This window comes from Heptranchias perlo, chromosome 20 (assembly GCF_035084215.1).
Source record: "Heptranchias perlo isolate sHepPer1 chromosome 20, sHepPer1.hap1, whole genome shotgun sequence".
Classification (NCBI taxonomy): Eukaryota; Metazoa; Chordata; class Chondrichthyes; order Hexanchiformes; family Hexanchidae; genus Heptranchias; species Heptranchias perlo.
The window spans coordinates 27,744,523-27,769,335 of NC_090344.1; the positions used below are offsets into that span (position 1 = coordinate 27,744,523).

The 24,813-nt window shown below is 44.1% G+C and overlaps 1 protein-coding gene and 4 non-coding genes across 5 annotated transcripts in view; 2 read left to right on the forward strand and 3 right to left on the reverse strand.

Moving 5' to 3' along the window:
• Window positions 1-23,922, reverse strand: part of LOC137336001 (zinc finger protein 551-like) — a 49,233-nt gene extending 25,311 nt beyond the window's left edge. Inside the window, exons 1-2 of the mRNA XM_068001504.1 lie at window positions 23,799-23,922; window positions 22,290-22,399 (exon numbers count right to left, since the gene is read on the reverse strand). Of these exons, the coding sequence (XP_067857605.1) occupies window positions 22,290-22,399; window positions 23,799-23,922 (234 nt within the window). The remainder of the gene's footprint in view (window positions 1-22,289; window positions 22,400-23,798) is intronic.
• trnas-uga (transfer RNA serine (anticodon UGA)) lies at window positions 2,323-2,404 on the forward strand. The gene has a single exon. It is a non-coding gene; the product is annotated as a tRNA-Ser (tRNA).
• On the reverse strand, window positions 11,915-11,988 carry trnat-agu (transfer RNA threonine (anticodon AGU)). The gene has a single exon. It is a non-coding gene; the product is annotated as a tRNA-Thr (tRNA).
• On the forward strand, window positions 16,195-16,283 carry trnap-agg (transfer RNA proline (anticodon AGG)). The gene is given in 2 exon segments: window positions 16,195-16,230; window positions 16,248-16,283. It is a non-coding gene; the product is annotated as a tRNA-Pro (tRNA).
• trnas-gcu (transfer RNA serine (anticodon GCU)) lies at window positions 22,433-22,514 on the reverse strand. The gene has a single exon. It is a non-coding gene; the product is annotated as a tRNA-Ser (tRNA).
• Window positions 23,923-24,813: the final 891 nt, after the last annotated feature.

Sequence of the window (24,813 nt, forward strand, 5' to 3'; positions counted from 1 at the left end):
TCTAAAACTCGACAGGGTCTTTCGGTGAATCATTGGAATCCTGCTCACGGCGCTATTGTTTACAGTTTTGTTCAATGCTCAAATAAATATGAACTGGAGATAACGGGCCGCATTTCCTTCTCTCAGAGAGATACTCCACCGCGGCAGACCTTTTAATTGGGAGCCCAGTGGTCTCTTGCAAAACTTCAAGGTGCTTGAAGGAAACTTCACAATATTCCACAACTGGAATATTGTGTCCAATTCTGAGCATCGCACTTTAGGAAGGATGTGAAGGCCTGAGAGGTGGCGCAGAAAAGATTTACTGGAATGGTTTCAGGGATGAGGGACTTCAGTTACGTGGATAGAATGGAGAAGCTGGGGTTGTTCTCCTTAGGGCAGGAAGTTTGAGAGGAGATTTGATAGAAGTGTTCAAAATCATGACGGGTTTAGATAAAGTAAATAAAGAGAAACTGCTCCCGTTGGCGGAATGGTCGAGAACGAGAGGGCACAGATTTACGGTGGTTGACAAAAGAACCAAAGGCGATATAAGGAAAAACGTTTTAAATCAGCGAGTAGTTATAATCTGGAATGCATCGCCTGAAAGGGTGGTGGAAGCAGATTGAATCGTGACTCTCTAAAAGGAATTGGATAAGTATTTGAAGGAAAAATATTTGCGGGTCTACAGGGAAAGAACGGGGAATGGGACGAATTGGATTGCTCTTAAAGAGAGCCGGGGAAGGCTCAATGGGCCGAATGGCCTCCTTCTGTGCAGTAACGATTCTATGAATGTATGATTCCATCTCTCTCAAGCTTCATTTCAAATTCTGCTAACTTGATAATCAAGCTTTTTTTCTTTCCTTAGATCTCTCTATCTCTCCCTGTCTCTGTCCCTCTCTGTTTTCCCCTGATGGACTTCTCAGGCTTCGTTGAACGGCCAAAGCTCATCGAACCTGCGACACCAGCAGAGAACGGTAAAGATCGAAAGACTGAGACGGTCGGAAAAGTAAAGGACCAACCCAGATGATGAATTCGTAGTCAATGTCCACATATTGATGTCTCTTCGTACTCATAGTGAAAACATCAGTACTTTTAGCCCAGTATAAAAACAAAGTCTTGTATTTATAAAGCGCTTTTCACGACCTCAAGACGTCCCAAAGCGCTTCACAGCCAACGAAGTATTTTTGAAGTGTGGTCACTGTTATTCTTGTGGGAGAGTGGATAATCTGCGGATGCCGAGACAGACAACAATGTAGCTTTAGAGCAATTAATTCTGCAAAGTCTCACTTGATATTACAACTCGCACATTCAAAACGAATGTGGTAAAGAGAGGCTAATATTGTTGATATGAAATAGTTAATGTACGTCTTCACATTGCCGTACATCGGAATAGAAAAAGTGAGAGGATGCAGAGAATGGTGGCCGATCGGCTGTGGGTGGCACAGAATTCTGCATTGATTTCACCCCTCTGTTATCAGTGGCTCGTTGGTCTTCGGGTATGATATCTCGCTTTGGGGATTTGCTGATTGTTATGTGAGAGATCCCGGACGAGCCCTGCGGTGTTACCATTTTTAGTTCAAAATCACTAATTGGCTTCTCACGTCTTGTCAGCAGTGCAGTCGGCAGGATTGTCTTAATTCCAGTGCATGGAGGACAGAATGCAGAGGTTCTGTCGACGACAACACACATGGAGAAACGAAAATGTCACAAGATGGTGTTCAGATTGAAGCTGAATGTCAACGGATCCCAATTCACGTGAACTCATGAATGGAGAATGAAAAATGCTCCTCTATTGGGCGGTGATCGAACCTGGGCCTCCCGAGCAGAAATCAAGAATTTTATTACTGAAATAACAAAGTCCGCACAGCAGCCGGCGGCATGCGCTCAGTTCGAAACCAGTCTAAAAGAACATACAGTCTCAGAGTTCTCCTGTCATAACCTCCTTCATTCTCTTCTGCAGCCGTGTCGGATTTGTCGCTTGCAGCTGCGATGACCCAATGATTTAGAAGTAGGACTTTCAATGTGAATTGCCTACCCAGCTTCGACGCAACACACGTGGAGAATGGAAAATGTCTCAAATGGTGCGCAGATTGAAGCTGAGGGCGAATGTCGCACAATTCACGCGATCGTATGAATGGAGAATGAAAATAATCCTCAACGAACCGGAAATCGAACCCCGGTTTCTCACGTGATAAATGAGAATTCTATCACCGAGACAGCAAAGTCAGCACATTAACAAGCTGTAAGTTTCCAGTTGGAAACCTGTCTGAGAGAACAAAGTGTCACAGATCTCGTGTCACAACCCTACGCATTCTGATTTATAGCTGTGCATCATCGATGTTTGCCGCTGCGATGGCCGAGTGGTTAAGGCGTTGGACTTGAAATCCAATGGGGTTTCCCTGCACAGGTTCGAATCCTGTTCACAGCGCTACTTTTTAAAGTTTGTTCACTGTTCAAATTAATCTGAACTTGAACGAACGGACCTTGTTCGCTCCCTCAGAGAGGTGCTCCATCGCCAACGACGCTTTTAACTCGGAGCCCAATGATCTCTTGCAAAATTGCAAGACACGTGAAGGAATCTCTCCCAAGCTCCATTCTAAATTCTGCTCGTTCGCAGAACTTGAAATTTATACAATTCATTTCTATGTTTTAATCTCTCCCTGTCTCTGTCTCTTGACTTTGCCTGTTTTCTCCTGATGGACTTCTCAGGCATCGTGAACAGCGAAGAATGATGGAACCTGCAACACCAGCAGAGAAGGGTAAAGATGGAAAGACTGAGACGGTAGGAAAAGAAAAGGTGCAACCCAGCTAATGAATTCGTAATTAATGTCCACACATTTATGTTTCTTCCCCTCACAATGAAAAAATCAGCAATTTTGAGTACAGAACACTTATGGTAGAGTGTATAATATGCGGATGTTGAGACCGACAATCGAACCTTTGCCGTGGTGATGAAAGCGCCGAATCCTAAACACTAAACACCAAGGAAACGATGAAAATTCTTTGCTGCGAACAAGCAGAGCAACGCAGCCTTTCCGACTTGGCCCTTTGTTATTCAGGTCATTTTCGGGCCAGACAAACTGCTCGCACAAAATGGCATTTTCTGTTCGAAATAATATCGCGACAGAGGTGATGTTCAGGCAATGACATCACCAAGTGCAAGTAGGCATGTGCATGAAATGGAAAGTGAGGTAAAATACGACCACAAGCTGCTGATGGACATGTTTCCGTTTCCAAAATTCACGCACCGAATGCAGCTCCTTGGAAAGCTGCAAGGTCACGCAGGTCCATCGTGAATCATTTGAAGCAACTGACAGTTTAAAGTGGCATCTCCTGCTGCTTCTGTGGGGAGTGAGAGAGACGCACTGTCGGTATTTGAGTAAAGTTTGATTTTGCACATAACTGCACAGAGAAACAGCAAATATACCGGGGCTGTGAGATGTTCTATATTATTCATATTTAGCCACAGGAATATCCGCAGTTAGAAGCTGAAAAGAAGGAGAGATAAGAGGCCTGAGAATAAACACAGAGCTGAATGAATTATGAAAGAGCGAAAGAAAAAATAATGTCGTCAGTTCAACTTTGTCTCGTGCGCAATCTTGGGAACTCCCCAATGGCCTGGTGGTGAGAATTCGGTACTCTCACCGCCGCGAGGTTCGATTCCCAGTCAGGGAATTAACTTTGAAAAGAGTTATGAACTTATTAAATTAATTACATGAAGCTAATTGAATCCTGTTCGTAGTTGAATCCCTGTTTTAATCACCATGAATCAATCGATAACACAGTGTGCTGAGAGTTCGGTAAGTGTGGGAGATGAAGGGTTAATCTCTTTAAATCTAGTGCATATTGCTTCAACTGTTTAAGGTCAATTTAAAAGTTTAAATTTCTAAGTTTCTGTCAGGCTTCAGCAGAGAGCTGCTGTAGCAAGTTAATTGGTTAGCTAGATTCAATTGGTCCCTGAAGGTGGGGCAGGCCTGACTCATCTGAGTCTCAACTGTAGAAATACAGGGGCCTGTCAGTGCGGACAGCACGGTGTGAGGACAACACAGTGTGCTGAGAGTTCGGTAAGTGTGGGAGTTGAAGGGTTAATCTCTTTAAATCTAGTGCATATTGCTTCAACTGTTTAAGGTCAATTTAAAAGTTTCAATTTCTAAGTTTCTGTCAGGCTTCAGCAGAGAGCTGCTGTAGCAAGTTAATTGGTGAGCTAGATTCAATTGGTCCCTGAAGGTGGGGCAGTCCTGACTCATCTGAGTCTCAACTGTAGAAATACAGGGGCCTGTCAGTGCGGACAGCACGGTGTGAGGACAACACAGTGTGCTGAGAGTTCGGTAAGTGTGGGAGTTTGGTGAAGTGGGGGAAGGAGGTGCTGCTTTGCCTTGCTTTTCCTGCAGAGCGGTAGTGGACCTGAGAGTAGAAGACTGAGATTGTGGAAAAAAAGCAGCAGCAGACCTGCAACAAGAGACAACTACTGTGCGACATCACAGGGACATAACTCCTGGACCGAAGATAAATAAGAAGCAAAAAGTAATCCAAGTGGGACGTCACCAAGGAAGAGGTAAGTGATTGGCTGGTGAGTATTTTCCTGCTGAATTTGTCTAAGGTTAGAGTTTGTGGATTCTCTGGTCTCTGTTGTGTAGTGGGGGACTGCTGTTCAGCAAGGGCCCTTGAGTATACCTTTTTAATTGAAGTGAAATTGGTGGGATTCATTTAATTTGAGGGAGCGTCCGATAAAAGGCGGGATTTCAGAGCGCTGAGAACAGCTGAGAGGAGCCGAGCGGAGCGGCGACCGAGTTCGAAGTGATATCAGGAATCAGATCGGGACGCGACACAGGGGAGGCACCTGATTGGTGAGTAGGTTCAGGTGAGTACTTCTACTTATCGACAGGAACTGAAGTAAAAGGAAAGGGAAGGTCTGCTGGTCTTATAGGAAGTAGCGTTTATTTTTTAGTGAATCAAGGTCCCTAGTGTAGTTAACATTCTCTAAATTGAGAACAATTTAAAGGAGTAAACTCCTTAAAGGGAGTGGTAAGTAGTTTTTCTTTCCTTTTTTTTTCTCTTGACATTGCAGTTGTTGTTCAGCTAACTTCAGGGTTAAGTCATGGCAGGAGATCCCAGAGCCGTGTCATGTTCCTCTTGTGAGATGTGGGAATTCAGGGCTCCTTCCTGTATCCCTGATTCCTTCACCTGCGGGAAGTGTGTCCAGCTGCATCTATTGTTTGACCGCTTGACGGCTGTGGAGCTGCGGATGGACTCACTTTGGAGCATCCGCGATGCTGAGAAAGTCGTGGATAGCACGTTCAGTGAGTTGGTCACACCGCAGATAAAAATTACTGAGGGAGATAGTGAATGGGTGACCAACAGACAGAGGAAGAGTAGGAAGGCAGTGCAGGGGTCCCCTGCGGTCATCTCCCTCCAAAACAGGTATACCGTTTTGGATACTGTTGGGGGAGATGGCTCACCAGGGGAAGGTGGCAGTGGCCAGGTTCATGGCACCGTGGCTGGCTCTGCTGCACAGCAGGGCAGGAAAAAGAGTGGCAGAGCTATAGTGATAGGGGACTCGATTGTAAGGGGAATAGACAGGCGTTTCTGCGGACGCAACCGAGACTCCAGGATGGTATGTTGCCTCCCTGGTGCAAGGGTCAAGGATGTCTCGGAGCGGCTGCAGGACATTCTGGAGGGGGAGGGTGAACAGCCAGTTGTCGTGGTGCATATAGGCACCAACGATATAGGTAAAAAACAGGATGAGGTCCTACAAGCTGAATTTAGGGAGTTAGGAGTTAAACTAAAGAGTAGGACCTCAAAGGTAGTAATCTCAGGATTGCTACCAGTGCCACGGGCAAATCAGAGTAGGAATGACAGGATAGCTAAGATGAATACGTGGCTTGAGAGATGGTGCAAGATGGAGGGATTCAAATTCCTGGGCCATTGGAACCGGTTCTGGGGGAGGTGGGACCAGTACAAATTGGACGGTCTGCATCTGGGCAGGACTGGAACCAATGTCCGAGGGGGAGTGTTTGCTCGTGCTGTTGGGGAGCGTTTAAACTAATGTGGCAGGGGGGTGGGAACCGATGCAGGAAGTCAGTGGGAAATAAAATGGTGACAGAAACAAAAGGCAGTCAGGGAGAGTGTACAGAACATGACCGGACAGATGGTCTGAGAAAGCAGGGCAAAGACCAAGGGAAGTCTAGATTAAACTGGATTTATTTCAATGCAAGAAGTCTGATGGGCATGGCAGATGAACTCAGGGCATGGATGGGTACATGGGACTGGGATGTTATAGCTATTACTGAAACATGGCTAAGGGAGGGGCAGGACTGGCAGCTCAATGTTCCAGGGTACAGATGCTATAGGAAAGACAGAGCAGGAGGTAAGAGAGGAGGGGGAGTTGCGTTCTTGATTAGGGAGAACATCACGGCAGTAGTGAGAGGGGATATATCCGAAGGTTCGCCCACTGAGTCTATATGGGTAGAACTGAAAAATAAGAAGGGAGAGATTACTTTGATAGGATTGTACTACAGACCCCCAAATAGTCAACGGGAAATTGAGGAGCAAATATGTAAGGAGATTACAGACAGCTGCAAGAAAAATAGGGTGGTAATAGCAGGGGAGTTTAACTTTCCCAACATTGACTGGGACAGCCATAGCATTAGGGGCTTCGATGGAGAGAAATTTGTTGAGTGTATTCAGGAGGAATTTCTCATTCAGTATGTGTATGGCCCGACTAGAGAGGGGGCAAAACTTGACCTCCTCTTGGGAAATAAGGAAGGGCAGGTGACAGAAGTGTTAGTGAGGGATCACTTTGGGACCAGTGATCAAATTCCATTAGTTTTAAGATAGCTATGGAGAATGATAGGTCTGGCCCAAAAGTTAAAATTATAAATTGGGGAAAGGCCAATTTTGATGGTATTAGACAGGAACTTTCAGAAGTTGATTGGGAGAGTCTGTTGGCAGGCAAAGGGACGTCTGGTAAGTGGGAGGCTTTCAAAAGTGTGTTAACCAGGGTTCAGGGTAAGCACATTCCTTATAAAGTGAAGGGCAAGGCTGGTAGAAGTAGGGAACCTTGGATGACTCGGGAGATTGAGGCACTGGTCAAAAAGAAGAAGGAGGCATATGACATGCATAGGCAGCTGGGATCAAGTGGATCCCTTGAAGAGTATAGAGATTGCCGGAGTAGAGTTAAGAGAGAAATCAGGAGGGCAAAAAGGGGATATGAGATTGCTTTGGCAGATCAGGCAAAGGTGAATCCAAAGAGCTTCTACAAATAAATAAAGGGCAAAAGGGTAACTAGGGAGAGAGTAGGGCCTCTTAAGGATCAACAAGGTCATCTATGTGCGGAACCACAAGAAATGGGTGAGATCCTGAATGAATATTTCACATCGGTATTTACGGATGAGAAAGGCATGGATGTTAGGGAACTTGGGGAAATAAATAGTGATGTCTTGAGGAGTGTACATATTACAGAGAGGGAGGTGCTGGAAGTCTTAACGCGCATCAAGGTAGATAAATCTACGGGACCTGATGAAATGTATCCCAGGACGTTATGGGAGGTTAGGGAGGAAATTGCGGGTCCCCGAGCAGAGATATTTGAATCATCCACCGCTACAGGTGAGGTGCCTGAAGATTGGAGGGTAGGAAATGTTGTGCCTTTGTTTAAGAAGGGCGGCAGGGAAAAGCCTGGGAACTACAGACCAGTGAGCCTGATATCTGTAGTGGGTAAGTTGTTAGAGGGTATTCTGAGGGACAGGATCTACAGGCATTTGGAGAGGCAAGGACTAATTAGGAACAGTCAGCATGGTTTTGTGAGAGGAAAATCATGTCTCACGAATTTGATTGAGTTTTTTGAAGGGGTAACCAAGAAGATAGATGAGGGCTGTGCAGTAGACGTGGTCTACATGGACTTCAGCAAAGCCTTTGACAAGGTACCGCATGGTAGGTTGTTACATAAGATTAAATCTCACGGGATCCAAGGTGAGGTAGCCAATTGGATACAAAATTGGCTTGACGACAGAAGACAGAGGGTGGTTGTAGAGGGTTGTTTTTCAAACTGGATGCCTGTGTCCAGCGGTGTGCCTCAGGGATCGGTGCTGGGTCCGCTGTTATTTGTTATTTATATGAATGATTTGGATGAGAATTTAGGAGGCATGGTTAGTAAGTTTGCAGATGACACCAAGATTGGTGGCATTGTGGACAGTGAAGAAGGTTATCTGGGATTGCAACGGGATCTTGATAAATTGGGCCAGTGGGCCGATGAATGGCAGATGGAGTTTAATTTCGATAAATGTGAGGTGATGCATTTTGGTAGATCGAATCGGGCCAGGACCTACTCCGTTAATGGTAGGGCGTTGGGGAGAGTTATAGAACAAAGAGATCTAGGAGTACAGATTCATAGCTCCTTGAAAGTGGAGTCACAGGTGGATAGATTGGTGAAGAAGGCATTCGGCATGCTTGGTTTCATTGGTCAGAACATTGAATGCAGGAGTTGGGATGTCTTGTTGAAGTTGTACAGGGCATTGGTGAGGCCACACTTGGAGTACTGTGTACAGTTCTGGTCACCCTATTATAGAAAGGATATTATTAAACTAGAAAGAGTGCAGAAAGGATTTACTAGGATGCTGCCGGGACTTGATGGTTTGACTTACAGGGAGAGGTTAGACAGACTGGGACTTTTTTCCCTGGAGAGTAGGAGGTTAAGGGGTGATCTTATCGAAGTCTATAAAATAATGAGGGGCATAGATAAGGTCGATAGTCAAAATCTTTTCCCAAAGGTTGGGGAGTCTATAACGAGGGGGCATAGATTTAAGGTGAGAGGGGAGAGATACAAAAGGGTCCAGAGGGGCAATTTTTTCACTCAAAGGGTGTTGAGTATCTGGAACGAGCTGCCAGAGGCAGTAGTAGAGGCGGGTACAATTCTGTCTTTTAAAAAGCATTTGGACAGTTACATGGGTAAGATGGGTATAGAGGGATATGGGCCAAGTGCAGGCAATTGGGACTAGCTTAGTGGTATAAACTGGGCGACATGGACATGTTGGGCCGAAGGGCCTGTTTCCATGTTGTAACTTCTATGATTCTATGATTCTATGATTCTATTTCAGACTGATGGCGATGTTGACGTGGTTAACGAGAGACAGTCAAAACTTTAATAAGATTTTTATGCTTTGAATGTGATGAATTTTTTTCATTTTATAGACTGCATCTTAAGAGTGGGATTAAAAACGCAGTGGAGTCGTTGTTAAATTTAACATTAACTGGCATTTGTCGCTCTTTATCACAGGAACGCCCGAACTGGTTCTCCGATCAAGATGAAAGTAACGCAACGAGGAACATCTGATACAACACGAAAGGCATCGGGCTGTGACAAAAATCCCCACCGTTTTGCTTTTCCAAAATAAAGGGTGTGAAATTTATTCTCTGAAAATAGGAACAGTCTGGTCTCACTCACTACAGAAATCTCCATGTCACAGCGAACCAGCTCTCCTTCTGCGAATGCGGCCTCCCTTCGGGCCTTTCGGGGGGTTGTCTGTCAAGGAGAATTGTAATTACCGTGAAGCCAATGTTCCATTCCTTTATATGATTCATGTGCCTGATTTCCGACCGCAGGGTAAATGGTGGAATATCAGCCCTGCTCAGCTGGCAATGATTCCGGTACATTTTCTTGATTCCAAAACATGCGTTGAAACCCTGGAACTTTGCGGCGATGAATCCTGAGGAAAAATAAAATAAGGGCTCGAACCATCAAACTTTCATGCTAACGGATAACACCGCCGAGAACAGGTGAAGAGATCACCTGCTAAACCAATAATTCACTGGGCTAAACTTTGAGTTTGTAGCGACCATTATAACAACTGTCTGCAGTCAGTGAAAAATGAATTTTTGAAACTTGCAGGAGTGAAAATCCAACAAGCCGGTCTTCACTCTTAAACCAGCAACTGTGAAGAAAAACACGCCGCACAAATACTCGATTTCAGTGCGGTGACACTGGGCCAGAGTATAGCTCAGTTAATATGATTGCCGAGTGGCTGGAGGGTGGATTTGGAACTCCTGACCGATTGCACCACGCATTTTCCAGATCTGCTTGGATCACCAATCCCTTCACTTCATCACTTACAGGGACAATTCGATTCTCGGTTTCTTTTCCCTGACGATTGATGAAATTTTACAAATTGGAAGCGATCAATATCAAAGCTGAACACGCGACCGACATGCTCACAGATACAAAGCGGCCACACTCTGCTTCAGTGAGATGAACGTCAAGGGCGATTTCATGGTCGAATGTAATGGCTAACAAAATTCATTCAACGAAAGTTCAGGTCGTTGAGGTGCCTTTGAACTCCTGATTGTTTCCATTGAACTTCTTCCCAAAGCTTTGAGATTCATGTGGGACGATTTGGGGACGTTATTTCCTTTTATGCAAAAGTTTCAACTGCAGTTCAAGATCATAATTCCTGGGAAAACAGTTGTTCACAATTTATCGGTGCTGGGACCAATGTTCACAATTTATCGGTGCTGGGACCACTGCTGTTCACAATTTATCGGTGCTGGGACCACTGTGCACAATTTATCGGTGCTGGAACCACTGCTGTTCACAATTTATCGGTGCTGGGACCACTGTTGTTCAAAATTTACATTCATGATTTGGACACGGGAATCGGAAGTACAATTTCAAAATTTAGGGAGGACACCTAATTGCGAGCTGTAGTTAATACAAAGGAAAAATGCGAAAAATAATGGAAGACATTAGTAAAATTGCAGAATGGGCGTGTAAATGGCAAATTAATTACAATATTTGTTGTGTACTCCCTTGCCTTTTTGCCCCACCCCCGACTAAATGCATTACCTCACACTTCTTCAGATTGAATTGCATTTGCCTCTTTTCTATCCACCTGTCCGCTCTTTGGATATCTTCCTGCAGTCTACAGCTTTCCTTCTCACTATCAACCACAGGACCAATTTTTGTATAATCTGCAAATTTCTTAATCATGCCCCCTACATTTAAGTCCAAATCAATGATCTGTACCATGAAAAGCAGGGACCGAGTACGAAGCCGCATGGAACCCCACTCGAAACAGCCTTCCAGTCACAAAAGCACCCGTCGACCACAACCGCTTGGTTCCTGCCACTCAGCCAATTTAGAATTCAACTTGCCAATGTCACTTGGATCCTATGGGCTTTTACATTTTTGACCAATCTGCCATGTAGGACTTTGCCAAAAGCCTCGCTACAATCCATATAGACGACGTCAATCGCGCTACCCTCATCGATCCTCCTTGATACTTCCTCAAATAATTCAATTCAAACGACCTTCCCTTCACAAATCCACACTGACTGTCCTTGATTAATCCGCGCCTTTCTAAATGACGATTCATACTTTCCGTCAGAATTGTGCTCAATAATTTACCCACCATCGAGTTTAGGCTGACTGGCCTGTATTTACTCGATCCATCCATTTTTCCCTTTTTAAACAATGGTACAACGTTAGCAATCCTCAAATCCTCCAGCACGACACCTTTTGCCAGGGTGGATTGGAAAATGATGGTCAGAGCCTCCGCTTTTTCCTTCCTTGCTTCTGTTAACATCCTGGGATATATTTCATCTGGGCCTGGAGATTCAGGTGGAGCGATTTGAGGACTTATTTTTCCTATTTGCAAACGTTTGTACCGCAGGTCAAGATCACAAGTCGAGGTCCAAATTTGGACGAGTTCCGACTTTGAACCTCAAATCGTGAATTATGCCCCCACCCCAACGAGCCCAGAAACAAGAACGTGTCCTTAAATTAACGTGTGGCAGACACATTCTATGAGAGGTCTGTCTGAACAATGAAAGGGCGTTTTTGAACAGTCATCTTGCTGTCCGTTTCCTCCTGAAACCTGAAAAAAGACAAACACCACAGTGTTATTTTGTCGCTTCATTCCACAAATTTCGTAAAATAATAAGCTGTACAAGGCACTGCTGGGAGTTGAACCCAGGATCTCCTGTTTACTAGACAGATGCTTTAACCAGCTAAGCCACAGCGCCAAGTGATGATACAGTAGCCCCACCTCCTCGCACTAATATCTATCAGCGACACTTCACTATTGGGGGTTCAGGCCGTTTCATCTCTGTCCATTTCGCTTGTCCGTTTCCCTGTGCATTCCGACACTGACTGGATTTCTCGCTGTGTTTATCTTTGTGTATCCATCAGTGCGTTGATACACGGATGATTATGTGTGATTGTATTTGTTACATTAAATAAATTAGGGCTTCAGACAATTCTCGCTCTGACATTGGAGAACTATTGAGCCGAACTTTACAGCGAAGTGTTGTTTATTGTGGTGCTGAAACTAAAAAATCATAAGAGGAGCAAAAAGGGAAAAGGAGAAAAACTTGTGAGGGAAAATAAGGACAACTCTCAACGTTTTTACAAGTATATTAAGAGAAAGAAAGGAGGCTTAGAGTAACTTGGGCCGCTTAAAAACAGATGGAGGTGATATTGTAATTGAAAATCAGGAAATGGCAGTTGCTAAATTTTTACTTTGCATCGGTCGTCACAGAAATGGATGAGGATAACATCCCAGAGACACGAGGAAAACTGTTAATAAATCACGGGGATTCGTATAAGTAAAATAACGGCAATGGAGAAAATAATTATGCTAAAGATAGACAAATCTCCAGGACCTGATGTTCACCATCCCAGGGATTAAAAGGAACAGGTGAGGAAATTGTGCATGCTTTCGTCATGATTGATCAAAACTCTCTTGATTCGGGAATTGTTATTTAACGAAGAGCATCTGGATTGGAGGCTTCTGTTTGAGAAAGATCTCGAAGTGATAATTGAGAGACCGAAAATGAAGCTGTTTGGCAGGAGCGCTGATGCTTTCGGTTGTTCGCTGCTCTCGTTTTGCACAATTGTTAAGCGTGCGTTACTTATTTACAGCAGTATGGGCTCCTGAAATGACCAGGTTGTGAGTTCGAGCGTCTTCGAAAACAATCAAACCTTTTACTCCGAACATTTTGACTGGAGTTCAAGGTACAACTGGTATGTTCCAAAACGCATCTACTTCTTCGTGTCCCCATGTGGGCTCTTGGGTTCCTCCGGCCTGCCGTCTTGCAATAGGAGGTGCCAGTTTATTTGTTCATAGGGGGAGAGGGGGCTTTTTAGCGGCATCTCACATGGCAAAGGGGCCGTTACGAGATATTTAAATCTAAAGAACCAAACAAGCAATTCTTCTTTTCGTTAAGCCGATATTCATCGGTTGGAAGTGTCGTGTGGGGAAAATTTGGAAGGGAAATATTCTGCCTGGTGTCACTGTGTAACGGGAGAAATTATTCAGCTTACAGATATTAATACGCTGAAAGGTCGAGATGCCTTTTCCAGCTCCCGTGTGGGACAAGTTCAGCTTTTGAGCCGCTGGGTAAAGTGTTATTTTAATTGCTGCTAACGAATGACAAGACATTTGGCACAAACAAGAAGAATTATAAACTCACGAGTTCACTGTCCATGTTTCTTACATCATGTTCAACAGGAACAAGGATTCTCCTCAACACGTTACTGAGAATTTTATCAAACGGACCTCACCCTTGCTCGACGGCTGCAGGGATAATTCAGAGATCTCCCATGAATACGTACGATGGGAGCTTATGTTCGATCGAGCCTGGGTAGCTCAGTCGGTAGAGTATCAGACTAAAGTGGGTAGTGAGATGATGGTTCAGCGTTTAACTCCCTGTCCAGGCTCCAAATTGCTGAACAGCTGGCAAGCTGTGTCTTTGCAGCGGGACCTGCGATGCGTTGTCAAAGCTTCGGTGTTATCTTGTATCCCAGGGATGGGCAGTAATGCGCTGTCTGAGGCCGTTCCCGATCAGGAATTCAACTTTTACAAAATACTTTACTGTATTAGTTCACTGTATTAACTTGTCAAAACTGATTAAACACTGTAAAAAAGACGAATATTTGTTCAAATCGCCATTAATCAACCAGTAACTTTCTGTTTCCGGCTGAAAGAAATGCTAACTTTTTTTATGCGCTCTTTCACCAGGCCGAAATTAGGGAGTTCAGAGGGGAAGTGAAAAAGGAAATGAGAGGCACAGAGAAATATGACTATAGACTGACGGCCAGCATAAAAGGGAATCCAAAAGTTTTCGACAGGCATGTAAACATTCAACGGGTTGTAAGGGGAGGGGAGAGGCCGATTAGGCCCGATAAAGGAGATCTACTGATGGAGGCAGAGGGGATGGCCTCGGTACCAAATGAGTACTTTGCATCTGTTTTTACCAAGAAGATGCTGCCAGAGTCTCAGCAAAAGAAGGTATAGTTAAGATACTGGATGGTCTAAAAATTGAAAAAGCAGAGGCACTTGAACGGCTGGCTGTACTTAAAGTGGATAAACCACCAGGTCCGGATGGGATGCATGCTAGGTTGCTGAGGGAAGTAAAGGTGGAAATTGCGGAGTTACTGGCCATAATCAACAATCATCCTTAGATATGTGGGTGGTGCCAGAGGACTGGAGAATTGCAAATGTTACACCCTTGCCCAAAAAAGGGTGTACGATTAAACCCAGCAACTATAGGCCAGTCAGTTTAACCTCAGTGGTGGGGAAACGTTTAGAAACGATAACCCGGGATAGAATTAACAGTCACCTGGACGAGGGTGGAATGATGAGGGAAAGCCAGCACGGATTTGTTAAAGTCAAATCGTGGTTAACTTACCTGTAAGAGTTTTTTGATGAGGTAACAGAGAGGATAGATGAGGGCAATTCAGTTGATGTGGTGTATGTGGACTTTCAAAAGGCGTTTGATAAAGTGCCGCATGGTAGGCTTATCATCAAGATTGCGGCCCATGGAATAAAGGGGGCAGTAACAACATGAATGCAGAATTGACTAAGAGCAGGAAACAGAGATTACTGGTGAACGGTTGTTTTTCGAACTGGAGAGAGTTGTACAGTGGCGTTCCCCAGGGATCAGTGCTGGGACCACTGCTTTTCTTGATAAATATTAATGACTTGGACTTGAGTGCACAGAGCACAATTTAAAATTTGCAGGTGAAACAAACCTTGGAATGGTCGTAAACAGTGATAAGAATAGTGATAGTCTTCAAAGGATATAGGTAGGCTGGTGGCATGGGCGGCGACGTGGCAGATGAAATTTAATGCAGAAAAATGAGAAGTCATACATTTCGGTTGGAAGAACGAGGAGAGGCAATATAAACACCAGGGCACAAATGTAAAAGCGGTACAGGAACAAAGAGGGGTTTATGTGTACAAATCGTTGAATGTGGCAGGGCAGATTGAGAAAGCGGTTAAAAAGCATACGGGATCCTGGGCTTTATAAATAGATGTATAGAGTACAAATGTATAGCTGTCATGATGAAACTTTATAACACACTGGTTTGAACACAACTGAATTATTGTGTCCGGTTCTGGACATGGCACTTCAGGAAAGATGTGAAGGCTTTGGAGGGGGTGCAGATAAAAAATACCAGCATAATTCCATGGATGAGGGACATTAGTTACGTGTATAGGCAAGAGAATCTGAGGTTGTTCTCCTTGAAACAGAGACGGTTTTGTAGAGATTTGATAGAGGTATTCAAAATCACGAAGTGTCTGGACAGAGGAGATGGAGAGAAACTGTACCTATTGGCGGAAGGATCAAGAACCAGAGGACATAGATTTAAGGTGATTGTCAAAATAACCAAACGTGACATGAGGAAAAACTTTTTTACACAGCGAGAGGTTCGGATCTGGACTGCCCGAGGGTACGATGGAGGCAGATTCAATCATGGCCTTCAAAGGGGAGCTGGATAAGTACTTGAAAGGAAAAATAATGCAGGGCTTCGAGGATTGGTTCTAGCTGGATTGCACTTGCAGAGAGCGAGCACGGACTCGTTGGCGCGAATGGTCTCTTTCCGTGCTGTAACATTTCTATGATTCAATTCTATGTTTCGGATGCAATGCAAAGGGAACAGAGCGTGCCACAAATCGACACGACTCTCAGTATCCTCTCAAGCAATGCAGTTTAAGAGCAGCTAATTCTGAAACGTCTTACTTGATAACTCAAGTCGTGGACTCGAAAGCAATTTGGTAAAGGGAGACTAATATTGGTGAATGGAAATAGTTGTAGCACAACTTGATATTGCTGTGCACCCGAATAGAAAACGAGATTGGATGGACAGAAGTGGTCTGAAAGGATGGCCGATCGGCTGTGAGACGCAACGAACATTTACACTGGCTTCACAACTAAACTAACAGCGGCTCGTTGGTCTAGGGGTATGATTCTCGCTTAGGGCGTTTCATTGAGTAATATGCGAGAGGTCCCGGGTTCAAGTCCCGGACGAGCCCTCATGTGTTGCTTCTTTTAGTGAAAAGTTACCAATTGGATTCTCACATCTTTTCAGTTTTGTTGTTGGGAGAACTGAATTGTGGCCAGAGGATGTTTGAGCTCCAGTGGACTGAATGCCGAAGTTTCGTCGGCGCAACACACATGAAGCAACTAAAATGTCTCAAGCTGATGAGGAGATTGAAACTGAATTTGGATTTTTCCCAATTCAGGCGGATATTAGATGACGGGATAGAAAGGCACATATCCAAGTTTGCCGATGACACCAAGATGGGCAGCATTGTAAGCAGTGCAGATGAAAGCATAAAATTACAGAGAGGCATTAATATAATAAATGAATGGGTAAAATTGCGGCAAATGGTTCTGAATTTCGTCAAGTGTGAGGTCATCTACTTTCGACCTAAAAGGATAAATCAGTGTACTTTCTAAATGGTGAAAAGCTCGAAACAGTGGAGGTCCAAAAAGACTGAGGGGCCCATGTATATAGATCATTAAAATGTCATGGACAGGCATAAAAATAATCAAAAAGATTAATGGAATGTTGGTCTTTATATCTAGACGACTAGAATACAAGGAGATAGGCATTATGATACAGCTGTACAAAGATCTGTTTAGACCACACCTGGAGTATTGTCTTCAGTTCTGGGCAACGCACCTTAGGAAGGATATATTGGCTATGAAGTGAGTGCAGCGTCGATTTACTAGAGTGCTACCTGGACTCCAAAGTGTAAATTACGCGGAGAGATTACATAAACTCGGGTTTGCCTCGAAATAAGTACATTAAGTGCTGATTTGATCGAACATTTCAAAATATTAAGGGGAACTGGTGGGGTAAACAGAAAAAAAATATTTTCGCCCGTTAGCGTGTCTCGGACTCCGGGACAGAGCCTAAACATGAGGGTCAGGACTTTCAGACTTGAAGTTGGGAAACACCTCTGCAAGCAAAGGGAGGCAGAAGTTTGGAACTCTCTTCCACAAACGGCAGTTGATGCGAGCTCAATTGTCAATTTTAAGACTGAAATTGATAGATTTTTGTTGACCAAAGGCATTAAGGGATATGTGGCTATGGCGATAATAAGCAGTTAGGTTACATGTCAACCAGGATCTCATTGAATTGCGCACCAGGCTCGAGGGGCGAAATGGTATACTTTTGCTCCTCAGCTCCTCATTGTTGCAGAATGATCCTGCATTGTATTGGGAATCGAACCAAGGTCTCCAGCGTAACAGGTAAGAATTCGACCCCTGCACAACCAATGCGCGCGTTTGTAACAGCAGCATGTGTCCATTTGGAATCCGATCTGAATGAACATGCCGTTTACAGCTGCGGTGGCCGAGTGTTTAAAGCGTTGGACTCAAAATTCAATTGAGGTTTTCCTGCCCAGGTTTGAATTCTGCTCGCAGAGCTACTGTTTAAAGATCCCTTCATTGCTGAAATAGATTAATTGGAGTTAATTGACCGCATTTATCTCTCTCCCAGAATGAGAGATTCTCCAGCGAGGCCTACGATTTTAACTTGTGTCCAATCTTCTCTTGCAAGATTTCAAGACCCAAGAAGGAATCTCTCCCAATCTGTAACATAAATTCTGCTAGTTTGCAAAACCTGACATTTATACTCTTTATTTTCTTTGCATGCATCTCTCTATCTCTCCATGTCTCCGTCTCTTGTCTCTCTGTATTGTCCACAATGGACTTCTCAGGCTTCCTTGAACGGCGATGGCTGATCTAACCTGCAACAATAGCAGAGAAGGGTAAAGAAAAAAAAGACTGAGGAAGTAGGAAAAGGAAAGGTGCAACCCAGCTGATAAATTCGTAGCTAATGTTTCCACATTCGTGGCTCTTCGTTCTCATGGTGAATGAAAGCAGCAATTTGAGTAAAGTGTACTTATGGTGGAGTGTAAACTATGACGATGCCGAGACAGACGACAATGTCGTTTCAGAGTAATTCATTCTGTAAAGTGTTACTTGATAATACAAGTCGGACATTCAAAACAAATTTGATAAAGAGAGACTAATATTGTTGATCTGAAATAATTAGTTTAGAACCTGATATTACTCTACACCGTATATCGTACAAGAAAGCGAGTTTGGATGGCCATGGTGTTCTGAAAGGATGGCGGATCGGCTGCGTGGCAGCGAAATTTTATCGTGGCTGCACGGCTCTGTTACCAGTTGGACTTTGGATCTGATTCTCGCTCAGCGAGTTTCACTGGTTCAAATCCCGGTACGAGCCCCCTTGCGTCCCCATTTTTCGCCAAAAACCACCAATTGGCTTCTCACATCTTTGAAGCAAGTGCAGAAGGCAGGTTTGACTTATCTCCAGCCGAGCATGTTTGAACACCAGAGGAGAGAATGCAGAGGTTATGTCCACGAAAGACACGTCGACGAAATGAAGATAATCTTTCAAGAAGTTGTACAGATTGAAGCCGGCACATGAATTTATCCCAATTCAGGCGATCTCATGGGTACAGATACAAAAGGTAAAGGAAGCTGCTTTGGCCTGGAACCAAACCCTTGGTTTCCCGTCGGCAGGCGAGGGTTCTACACTCAACCGCCAATCCACACACGGCTGCAGGCTGCACGTGCAGCGTTGGATACAAGTCTGGAACATGCAGTCTGGCAGAGTTCCTGTGATTATCCTGCGCAGTCTACAACCGCGTGCTACCTGTGGGTGACCAAACGAGTGGGTCAAGCATGGTCTTGAAATTCACTGAGATTCGAAATCACTTCACACCGCCACTGTAAAATGGTCAAATAAATAAGAGCTGCAGTTATCAGGCAGCGTTTACTTTTTTCAGAAATAATGTAAGAATCCAGCCCTATGTACACGTCTAAGATTTCACGGCATGCGACGAATTTCCTTTAAGCTGCCACCCAAATTCTGCTCAATCACAGAATTGGAGATTTATACTATTTTTCTTTGCATGTATCTATCTATCTCTGTCTGCGTTTCTTCACTTTCGCTGTTGATCCCTAATGGACTTATCAGACTTCCTTCAACAGACAGGTCTGCAAACCCGGGATGGGAAAAGGCTGTCGGTTCTTCGTCCAATTGTTGGATTTCGACGGGATGAGTTTTGCTATTTTCCGTCTCCGTTTTCGGAAAAAATAAACCCAGATGGAATTCCCCCTCCTCGGGTCCCGTCACCTCCGGGTAATGGGAATGAACCCGATCTAGCACTCGATTTAATATCTGTATTCTCATTGTTTAACAATAAAATTATGGGGATATATTTATTTTGAGGACACATTTTAGAAATGAACACATTACAGACTTATTCGAAAACTAGAAGCACGTGGGATTAAAGGGTCGGTGGAAACGTGGGCAAGTAATTGGCTAAAGGATAGGAGGCCGAGATTCGTGGTGAACGGATGTCTTTCTGACTGGAGAGATATATGCAGTGGGATCCCCCAGGGGTCGGTATTAGGATTATTGCTTTTCTTGTTATATATAATTTATCCCAACTCTCTGCTTCCTGTTCGATAACCCATCCTCCACCCATGCCAGAATATTACCCCCAATCCCGTGATTTTTTATCTTAAGTAATAATCTTTTATGTGGCACCTTGTCGAATGCCTTCTGGAAGTCTAAATATACTACGTCCACTGGTTCTCCTTTATCCACCCTATACGTTATATCCTCGAAGAACTCAAGCAAATTTGTCAGACATGACTTCCCCTTCATAAAGCCATGCTGACTTTGTCCTATTAAATTATGCTTATCTAAATGTTCCGTTACTGTCTCCTTAATAATAGACTCCAAAATTTTACCCACCACAGATGTTAAGCCAACTGGCCTATAATTTCCAGCCTTCTGCCTACTACCCTTTTTAAATAACGGTGTTACATTAGCAGTTTTCCAATCTGCCGGGACCTCTCCTGAGTCCAGGGAATTTTGGAAAACTATCACCAAAGCATCCACAATCCCTACTGCCACTTCCCTCAAGACCGTAGGATGGAAGCCATCAGGTCCAGGGGATTTATCCGCCTTGAGTCCCATTATTTTACTGAGTACCATCTCCTGAGTGATTTTAATCGTATTTATCTCCTCCCCCCCGAGAGTCCCCTGTTTGTCCAGTGTTGGGATATTCTTAGTGTCCTCTACTGTAAAGACTGAAACAAAATATTTGTTCAGCATTTTTGCCATCTCCATGTTTCCCACCATTAATTTCCCGGTCTCATCCTCTAAGGGACCTATGTTTGCCTTAGCCACCCTTTTTCTTTTTATATAACTATAGAAACTCTTGCTATCTGTTTTTATATTTTTTGCTAATTTCTTTTCATAATCTTACTTCCCTTTCTTAATCAATCCTTTAGTTACTTTTTGCTGTCTTTTGAAGAATTCCCAATCTTCTATCCTCCCACTAAGTTTGGCTACCGTATATGTCCTTGTTTTTAGTCGGATACTATCCTTGATTTCTTTACTTAGCCACGGATGGCTGTCATTTCTTTTACACCCTTTTTTCCTCAGTGGAATATATTTATTTTGAACGTTGTAAAATAACTCCCTAAATGAACACCACTGCTCATGTACCGTCTTACCCTTTAATCTATTTTCCCAGTCCACTTTAATCAATTCCGCTCTCATACCATCATAGTCTCCTTTATTCAAGCTCAGTACGCTTGTTTGAGAATCAACCTTCTCACCCTCGAATTGGATATGGAATTCAACCATGTTGTGGTCGCTCGTTCCAAGGGGATCCTTAACTAGGACATTATTAATTAATCCTGACTCATTACACAGGACCAGGTCCAAGGTTGCCTGCCCCCTTGTAGGATCAGTTACATACTGCTCAAGAAATCCATCCCTGATGCACTCAATGAACTCGTCCTCAAGGTGGTTAAGAAAGCGAATGGGATACTTGGCTTTGTAAATAGGGGCATTGAATACGTTAAAAAGGGAAGTCATACTAATCCTTACAAATCATTGGTTAGCACTCAGCTGAAATATATTGTGCAGATCTGGGCACCACACTTTAGGATGAAAAGGCATTGAAGAGGATTCAGAGCAGGTTGACCTGGATGACACCAGTGATGAGGGACTTCAGTTATGTGGAGAGATCGGAGAAGCTGGGATTGTCCTCCTTACAACAGAGATGGTTAACGGGAGAACTAATTGAGGTATTCAAAATAATGAGGGGTTTTGAAAGAGCAAGTAGGGAGAAACTGTTTCCTCTGGTAAGTGGGTCGGTAACCGGAGATCACAGTTTGAAAATAATTGGCAAAAGAAGTAGAGGGGAATTGAGAAGAATTTTTTTCACACAGAGGGTTGTTAAGATCAGGAACGCACTTCCTGAAAGGGTGGTGGAAGCAGATTCCATACGATCATTTGAAAGGCAATTGGACATAATTGAAGAGGACTAATTTGCAGTGTTATGAGGAAAGATCTGGGGTGTGGGTCTAATTTGGACAGGTCTTCGAAAAAGCTGACACTGGCACGACGGCCGAATGGCCTCCTTCTGTGCTGTAAGATTCTATGATTCTCTGATTACCTTCTGAATCATTGCAATTGATGCTATTCAGTGTTGAGCAACCAAGAAAATTATAACCGTGATATTCGGCTTTTCCATTCCCTTATGAATATCGCAGCTTATAATGTCCAGGCGGGGGTGGGACTGAATGGGGGATAGAGTGCGGAGATTGGAATGGAAGTCCAGCAGAATGAACTTGGTCTCAACAGTTTTTGTTATTTTTCCTACCAGTTGCCCGAAACAGGCGGTTGACCTTCTTCTCGAGAGAGGATCGTCATTACAGTTCAGAAGGAAAATGGTCTCAAGAAAATCGGGTAAAACGCACACAGAATGATCCGGGACTTACAGCACACCCCTTTTAAACAGACACAGATACGTAATAATCCGGGACGAACAGTCCGTCCCTTTTTAACGGACACGCACACGGAATGATCGGGTCATAAATCTTCATTGTGGTCCATAAGTTTCTCTGACGTTGACCATAAGATTTACTCTTTTTACAATGACACCAATGTACGCTCTGATATTTCGCGACCTTACAATCTCAACACCTTCCTGGAAGGAACTGTTGCTGATTTCAGCAAACAATGCAATACCCACCGTCTGCCGTTTCGAGAAGGATGGGACTTCGACCAGATCTTCTGGGTGGACTGAATGAGAGAAACAAAACTTAAACAAAGTAACGACGAGGATGAGATTCGAACCCACGCGTGCAGAGCCCAATGGATTAGCAGTCCATCGCCTTAACCTCTCGGCCACCTCGTCGCATATTGAAATAAGCGAAAGCTCCTTTATTCAAAATGAAAATACTGGCTATGTTGCCAAACTGAAATGAAAACTGTAAATGTGTTTATCCTCAGCAGGTTAGGCAGAATCTTGAGACATGGAAACAGAGTTAACCTTTCAGGTCCATGACCATCACATGAGTATTCCAACTTACTCAACTTGCGCCTTGTGGATGGTTGAACGGCTTTAGGGAATTAGAAGGTGAGTGACTTGGCTCAGAATATCCAGCCTCTGACCTGCTTTTGTAACCACAGTATGTCTGTGGCTGGTCCAGTTATGTTTCTGGTTAATGATAACCACTAGTATGTTGATGGTGGCGGTTCGGCGATGTTAATACGAAATCCCAGCAGAAGAGATTTACTGTAAAGATTCCAGGGATGAGGGGAATAAGTTTCATGGATCGATTGGAGAAGCTGGGGTTGTTCTGCTTGGAACAGAGACGGTTACGAGGAGATTTGATAGAGGTATTCAAAATCATGAAGGATCCAGACAGAGTCGATAGAGAGAAACTGTTCCTATTGGCGGAAGGTTCAAGGACCAGAGAACATCGATTTCAGGTGTTTGGCAAAAGAACCAAATGTGACATGAGGAAAAACTTTTCCACACAGCGAGTGTTTAGGATCTGGAATACACCGCCCGAGGGGGTGGTGGAGGCAGATTCATTCATGGTCTTCAATAAGGAACTGGATAAGTATTTGAAACGAAAGAAATTACAGGGCTACAGGGATAGGGTGGGGGAGTGGGTCTGTCTGGATTGAACTTGCAGAGAGCCGGCACGGACTCGATGTGCCGAATGGCCTCTTTTCGTGCTGTGACCTTTCGATGATTCGATTCTATTTGTAGGAGGCGATGCGAAGCGACCGGAGCGTGACGTAAATCGACCTGCTCATGTCCATTCCCTGATAATAAATCCTAGTGTGATGCAAAGAAGAAATTCATAATTATGGTGCATATCTTTTATATTATACTGACTATAAGAGGTACTCGGTTCACCAGGGCGCCATTGTGCACATTGATTGATACTTCACCGAGATCACATCTTACAGTCCCAACACCTCCGTCAAAGAAACAGTTGGGTGGCAATCCAGACTTTGCTGAATTGTGCAAACAGGTTTAAACCAGCAATGCGGAAAAGCACTTCTTATTAAAGAAGGGTTGTTGGTGAGGCGGCCAAAATGAAAAACTCCACAAATTCTGGCAGCAGTAAGATTCGAGCTCACATAATTCAGAGATGGAAGCCAGCATCTTCGACAGCGAAGTTACTCACGCACATCGCAAATCCTTCAGTTCTGATGATAAAGGTCATAGAGCTGAAACGTTTCCTCTGGTTCTTTCTCCACAGGCGCTGCCTGACCTGCTCAGCGTTTTCAGCATTTTCTGTTTTCATTTTTGTGATTTCACAATGGCTGTTTTCCTGAAAACACCCAATTTGATCCAAGAACGCAGCTCGCACTTCACTTTCCTCACGCGCTTAAAGTCTGCTGTTTCCGAACAAAATTTCCTCCGCGCCGAGCTTTCAAAGGACCTTTCGCTCACGGCCAACCTCCTGTAATCGACACTTTTTCACCATTCCCGCTCTTCTAATTTCTCCTCATTCCTTTTCAATCGGACATTTCCACAGACCTCGTAAGATCAAGCGAAACATTTCCGACTTTGCTGCACCGCCCAGATTGCCAATAATGCACCTTCCAGCCGTCATTCGCAGCTATGCAGCGCCGCCCGTCTCTCCCGCACATCAACTGCTCGGGGAAAAGCGCCAACGACCATGAAAACAAAACCCAGTTCTTCAGTTAACATCCCCCGTATCACAAGATACCCCATGGAAATTTCACGGAAAAGTATGCGCTGTCCTACCGAATGCCAGCCCTGCTTTCGTGGAGCTTGTCTCTGGAGCAGATCGAAATGTATCGATTGGTTTCAAGTCACAAATGAACATTGGTGCGATCGGGACATGTGCGAACGAGAAACAGCGGTCGATGTGGAGCAAACTTAAAGGCGTAAGAATGTGAAAGTAAATGTTAGAGTGGGCAAGGCCGCAGTAAAGTGTCAATGAAATAGACCATGATTGTGGAAGGAAGGAAAAGCTGGAAGAAGCGGCGGGTCTGAATTTTGGATCATCCAACAGAGACACGTGAGAGAACAAAAACAGGATACAGACAAATGTGCTGGGGCAGAAAGGCAAAGAAAGAAAGAAGAGGAATGAAACGAGAGTGAAAGAAAGAATGGGAGAGAGGGAGGTGAAAGAAAGATAGAGAGAAAGAAAGATAGAAGGGAGCGA